The sequence below is a fragment of the Neopsephotus bourkii genome, unplaced genomic scaffold (assembly GCF_033783945.1).
Source record: "Neopsephotus bourkii isolate Nb327-2 ecotype Australia unplaced genomic scaffold, CSIRO-AGI_Nbou_v1 NB_53, whole genome shotgun sequence".
Lineage (NCBI taxonomy): Eukaryota > Metazoa > Chordata > Aves > Psittaciformes > Psittacidae > Neopsephotus > Neopsephotus bourkii.
In genome coordinates, this window is record NW_026900570.1 from 2999868 (window position 1) to 3006781 (window position 6914).

General features: G+C 46.4%; 1 protein-coding gene across 1 annotated transcript in view; it reads right to left on the minus strand.

The window, feature by feature from the left end:
* PAXIP1 (PAX interacting protein 1) overlaps positions 1 to 5112 on the minus strand; it is a 37101-nt gene extending 31989 nt beyond the window's left edge. Inside the window, 3 exon segments of the mRNA XM_061349371.1 lie at positions 4497 to 4616; positions 4618 to 4690; positions 4692 to 5112. Coding sequence (XP_061205355.1) covers positions 4497 to 4616; positions 4618 to 4690; positions 4692 to 4735 — 237 coding nt within the window. The 5' untranslated portion in view covers positions 4736 to 5112.
* Positions 5113 to 6914: the final 1802 nt, after the last annotated feature.

The following is a 6914-nucleotide window of genomic DNA, read 5'->3' on the forward strand; positions in this document are numbered from 1 at the left end:
GGACTAATTGATTTAGAAAAGTACAAACAAAAAAAAAGTAGAAGGATATGTGCCCCCTAAGCTACTAACTTAAAGAGCTGGAACTGAAATGTCTCTCTTCTTTGCTCTGTCCTCAGAAAATCCAAAACACCTCACATCTCACAAAGCACATCTTACTCCTAGTTTTGCTAGGCCCATATAGAAGATGCTGGCTTAAGAGCTCAGTTTTCTCTCAGCTGCACTATAGAGTTCTGTGTGCTGAATCCAGTCCTGCCCCCACAAAACGGGACTTATTTTTATTTGAATAAAAGTAACAGAGAAGGTGGTGGAGTGTAGAGGGAAGAGAAAATGGTTTAAATCAAGTGTTAAAAATGTCAATTAATATTATCTTTTCTGTTTTAATATTCATAAAGAGATTTTCACTTCATAATGATCTTGAGGACCAAACTGGCATGACATCTGTCCTCCAAAACCTGCCAGGGATAGATGTCTATCCCTCAAAACCTACCGGGCACATTCCCTTTGCTACAGGATGGAACACTGAACAGCAGAGAGCACGGTGCTGCATTCATCAAACAGAATATTAAGCAGCTGGTCCTTAAGCAATTACTACCTACCCTGTACACTGAACAGGACATAGAAGACTCTCCCAAAAAGTTGCGTCAGGCTATCATAAAGCATCTGTGCTAAGCAGAAAAACAAGGATGAAAACTTCACCACTGAGTGAGAAGACCATTTTGGCATTTCCTAACTTAAGTATTTGTCTTTAAAACTCTATTTTTTTTTAAATCTACTTTTTTTTTCTCTGCAGTGGATGAGTATGTGCTACATCAAACTACAAAAGAATTACTCCAAAATAACCAAGAAAACTGATCGCAACCTTGCTGTTCTTGCTACCACACAGTCAAAAATAGGAGAGAATGTTTCCATTTTACACACCAACCTCCTAAACCACAGGATACCTTCCTGCATGAAATCCAGATAACCATAAGGTAACACAAGATGCTGTAATTCCAATGGGAAAAGCAGAATCAAAATAAAGCACTTTTGAAAACAGTCGATATATAAGAACAGCCCCACCACAGAAGCTCTTTGTCTTGCACAGCTTTGTCCAAGTTACAAGCCCCATTCAACTGTTTAACGGAAAGCTAAAACCAGGAGCGAATGCAATAAAAACTGAGCACCCATATCCATCAGACAGTGTGAGAAAGAAGTTACAGCTAGTCAGAATTATGATATTTTTTTTGTTACAATAAAACAATTCTGCATTAGTTTAAGTGAAGAGTCTGCTTATGCAAAAAGTTACACTGGATTCAGGTGGTAAGCGCTATAAATATGGTAGATAATAATGTCATATTGTTATATGTGATATGAAGTGATATGAAAAAGACTTCTCCCAATCTAGCCCCTGTCAACTTCAAAACTCCTCTCAGAACATGACTTCTTTAGTTTAAGTAGTGCCTGGACTGAAAAGCTATATTGGCCCAGTTAAAAAAATTCACCTACACCAGTATCAACCATATACCTGTAACTAGAAAATAAAATGCTAAAAAGCCCCAAAATGATAACTGTAAAAAATTCCACACTTTTGGTATTAGCTTATATACCTTAATGAAATTTCATTTTTTGGTGCATATAAAGTTTATCTTTATTCTTTCTCAGTAAAATCTGTGTTGGAAGAAAAGAGAGGAATAGTTCAAAACTAAGAAGTACAACAATGGGCATGAAAAAATAATAATAAACCAAGAGCTAACCAGATATCCTGCCCAAAGTCTTTATGCTGCATTGTATTATTTATCTCTTTACGTATAAAATATTGATCATAATTGGTGCTATCAGAGCATGATGGTTTGGGTTTACAATTTCTGGGAAAGCAGGAAAAGCATTTATTTAAAAAAAGCAATAGCTGACATGTACTCATAATACCCTGTAAGGTGTGAGTAGCAAAGTGCACATCCCAGTGGAATGGATTTGAAGTTGGGAGCCAGCATCCTAATTCTCCTTCATTTGCCAAGGAACATCTAGGCACAGTTCCAGGCTTTTGTTTCCTTTCTAGTTTATACTGCATATGTTTCAATAGGTAGTGAGTACACAGTTATTCACCTGAATAAATTACCTTTCTTTTTTTTTTCTCCTTACTCTTGGATTTGTTTTGATTAGAGTGCTCACTTGTTCTAAGCCTGCTTTAATATTTATTAAGATAACTGGTTTTTCCAAGAAGCCATTTGGAAATTTAATCTGATCAAAGTGTGCTCCTCCCCAAAAGGCAAAGGAGGAAACTTCTCAGAATGAAGCTAGCAACCATTTGTACATGAAGAAATAACAAGCACCAAATACATGTGCAATTTTTTATATTAGTAATGGAACATCTCACTATAAGAACTGGTTTTAAAAGCTATTATTTGTGGAGCTCAATTTAGAATTTCTGCTTTCTCCCTCAAAACACAAAACACTCCTCTTTTTACGTTGTTCCCAGGGTACCTCAGAAGGCACCTGCAGAATCGGGGCAACAGCATTCACCAAGAGCTGCCACAAGCTCAGCACCATGCACCTCCTTGCTCTGGCTCAGCTTTCCCCTATCCAGTGCCTCCTGCTCCCAAGGGCTCACCAGCACGGACAGGAGCTAGTCCTGGTCTCCATGTAACACTGTGCCACACCAGCAAGACACTTCAGAAACCAGCGCACTGGAGAGCACAGTGTTTAATCGGGTGAGCCAGCCACAGAAGCACTTCAGATCCTCAGGACTTCTCAATTCAGGCATCACTCGTAATGAGAAAGTGGCCAAACAGCTTCGAGCATGACCTGATCTTGGAAGCAGTACAGCCCATTCTGCTCAGTGCAGAGGCTGACCTTACCAACTCCACTTGAACCACCCTTGGTGTCTTCCTGCAACCCAGAGAAGCCACCCACAAATAAAGGATAATTTAGTGTACTTCATTAACAGCAAATCAAGGCCTTAAGATAATGACACTAACTGCTAAGAACTTAATATAAGAAAGGAAACTAGCTTAACAGAATGCTTGTTTATTCACTCTACGGAGGAATACTACTTACTGTTTTACAATGTCAACACAGAACTACGTGCTTTTTGGGATACTATATAATAAATGGTATGCAAGAGTCCCTTTGACTTTTTGCACTATCTTCATACACATAATAATATTGCTATTATAAATGGGTTTTAAAATACAGTTATTGTTATCCAAGCCCTAACACATTCTCAAAAAAGTTATGCCTAAAAACTGTTGGTTTTCTTTCCTGTTTTTTAACTACATTCATAAACTGTATTTCTTTCAGCATGTAATCCTATTCCTATGAATAAAAAGCATCTCAACAGGTCAGTGCCTACATCTGAATTTCACTTAAAGGCCTACAAGACTCAGTGAACGTCAGCAAATGAGATTAAAGGAACATAAAGCTGAACTAAGATTTAACTTCAACAGCTACCAAAGCAGCAAAGACTTTCAGTGTGATGTTGCAATATGTTTGCATGAAGGTACTGTCCTAAAGCTAGTTACAGTACACCTCAAACACTTGTCTAATTGGACATGCCACAGAAACTTTTATTTAACCACCTTCACCCAACGTGACTGGGTGTTATTAACTACAAGGCCAACTTCATCATCCAGGGTGCTGCCCCAGGCCACAGCAGGCCCGCCTTGACATCCAGGGTACTGCGGAATGGATGGGTATTTGTCAGCACCTTTTGCCACTTGCCTCCTCCTGATCCGGGCAGGGAAAACACGGAGACGACACCGTAACCACATCAGAACCTCTGTGCACCCCAAGGGCTCTGCAATGTCCAGGGGCGGGCACCACAGCTCTGAGGGGGTCCTGGACTGTGCTTTCGGGGCCCACACAGCGGCGGACGGCAGACCGTGCGACCGGGCTCGCGCGTGTGGGGCGGGCAGGGCAAGCTTGAGACGCCTCCCCGCGCCGAGGGCAGCCTGTCACTATCCCGGTCCTGAATCCGGATACAGTGGCGGGGCGGGGACGGGAGCGGCAGGGGTCGGCACAGCGGGACGCTGAGGGCTGCAGGGCGGGGGCCGAACGCGGCCCTGCGGAACGGCCCGCTCTCGGGGCGCCGGAGCGCCAGGACAGAGTTGCTGCCCCGCGCGGCCACCCGGCCCGAGCTATAACAGGAAGTCCCTTGGCCCGCCCCTCCTGCGCTGAGGCGGCTGCGGGGCCTGCGCGCCGGGGCCGCTGGCTCCCATGGCGGGTGGCGGTTCGCTGGCCGCGGGCAGGGCCGTTACCGGCCGTTACCCTGACCCCCCTAGCACCCCTTCAGGCGCCCGCCCGCCTTACTCAGACCCCCCCCATACCCCGGCCCTTCCCCGGCAGCGCGCGCTACGAAACGACGCGTAAGCCTCGATCCCGAGCGGGGACCTGTCCAAGGAGGGGGAGGGGGTGGGGTAGAGGAGCTGGGCGACCCCACAGTGGCGACCCCACAGTGCCCCCCCCGGGGGGGAGCAAGGAGGGAAAGACAAGAAGGGGTGAGGGGCAGGGTGAGCCAGTACCTTGGGGTCGATGTCTCCCACTACGAAGAACTTGACATCTTTGAACATATCCTCCGGGACTTTCAACTCCTCCTCGTCCGCCAACATGGTGCCGGTCACCAGCACCGCGGGCCCCCTCCCCGCGCCCCCTTCCCGATAGTCCCGCGCTCACTGTGAGGAACCGGTGGGGCCCGGGTCTCCCGTCCCCTCCCCCTGCCGCCGAACCGCGCGAGCAAGGCGCGCGCTGCGGGATACACCATCTCCCGCCGGCACGCAGAGGGGATCTAAGGGGGAGGGGAGAGCCGCCCGGACAAAGCGGCTCCCCCCGCCCGATCAGAGACCCCCACTGCCACAGGACAGCGCCCGTTCCTAATCCACGGGCCTATCCTTGCTCGTCCTTCTCTCTCCGAACCGGACCGGGAACCAGCATCCGGGTCCGAAGCTCCCCCCGCACGGAACGCAATGGACTCGCCCCGAACGACAGAGGCGGGCAGCGGGGATACCCAGACCCGCCCATTGGCAAACAGGCGAGGAAAGGGGGGAAGGGAGTGAGCCGCCCGTCATCCCCGCCCCTCAGGGCCGCCCCAGGCCCCGCCCCTCCCCATAGGCTCCGCCCCCCGTTCCCGCCGCGAAGGAGTCAGCCGCGGCCGTGGTCGCGGTGGGTTTCCTCGGCCACAGCCGTTCTAGGCATGGCTCCGCCTCGCTTCCAGCCGCGCCGCGCAGGCGAGCACCCCGGCGTGCGGAGGGGCCGTCACAGCGCCGGGGGGAAGCGATGAGCGACCACCAGCGGCCCTCTCAGGTGGCAGGGTCCAGTGTCCGCCCTGAGCCCTGGTTTCTGAGGAGGGCCTTGTGTTGGTCGGGGCGCCTGCGTTAGGCGGGAGCCGCACGCCTTGTGCTATAAATGTGGGGAAAGCGAGGAGTAAAGGGCTGTGGTACCCGATATTCTTCAGTATTGAAGGCTTTCATCTCTGTTTATTGGGGGAAATCAAGCAACAGCCAGGTTGGAGGGGCTTCGCATAACCTGGTCTAGTGGAAGGTGTCCCTGCCCGTGGCAGGGGTTTCAAACTGGGTAAGCTTTAAGGTCCTTTCCAGCCCAAACGGTTCAGTGATTCTGTAAGTTACCCCTGCAAGCACTAACAGACTATATACTCTGTATGCTGTATGCATGTTACAACATTCTGCACTTCCCAGTTTCAAACCATTTTTCAATTCATTAAGAACATCCCAAAATTCAATCCTTGCCCAGAAGAAAAAAAAAAAAAAAGAAAAAAAGAAAAAAAAGCAAACAAACAAACCCATATTATCCATTCCAGCTGGGAGTGTGTGCAATCCAATAGACATAATATGTATTCCTGCATCCAACCCATTAATGAACATATTGGCTACTAAAGAAATAAGACATTTTCACTCAGAAGTCTACTTAAAGCATCCTTCTATGGTGATAGTAAACCATTAAAACCTAGAGGGGGATGTATCTCATCTTACTATAGATAACTGATGAGAAACCATAAATCACCACTTTATATAAATTACCTTTATAGTCAACACAGAGAAATGAGCATTTTCAGAGCCTGATTTGTCTGGTGTATTTCAAGCATCAACATGGCCAGATAAATCTTCCCCCTTGATATGCTTTCCAAATGAGTTTTCGACACCTCCTAATACTTTTACGTGGACAGTGTTCCCCTCCCATACTTAAGTGATGCTACAAAATGGAACCAAAAGGCTTACTGAAATAAAAATACAGGACACTTATTGTTTGCCTCTTACCTACAAGGCAGGTCACACTTTTCCAATAGAAAATTAATTTATTTCTTTTTAATTATTATTGAAACTATTAATCTGCCTAGTAAGTATTTTAATGCTATTATTTACCCAGTATTTTGGGGGGAGTTGAAGTGAAACTTATGCAAATTCCTAATTTCCTTCTTTTTCATGGAAGGAGCTTCATCTGTCTTTCTTCTGGTCTCCTGGATCTCCACAGGGCATCTATCCCTTTTACCTCCAGCTAGGTAAGAAATACCCAACCTATCACCCATTCTTTTCCTACTCCAGAAAGAGATCTTTCCCTTTGATTGCAGGTTGTATCATATTGCTCCTTCAGTTACAATTTACTTTTTAAGTGAAAACCCAGGTAAGAAGTCCTACAACTTTGTCCATACTACAGGGGAAAAAAGTAGAAATAGCCATCTGCTTTTAAATCTCTTTATCCATTTCATCTATCAATTCGTATTCTCACCTCACTCTTTTCTAATAACTCTGTTTATGGTGACTTTCTTCTGTCCCAGATATTTCCTGGACTGTCATTGAAAAACACTTCTCTGAGCCTTGCCTTCCTTCATAGCCACTGTCCAGCCCACCAGGTCCTGCCCTTGCTTTCTTTGTTCCATAATTTTCACTCTTTCCACCTCCATTTTTGATCCATTTTTACTTCTTCCC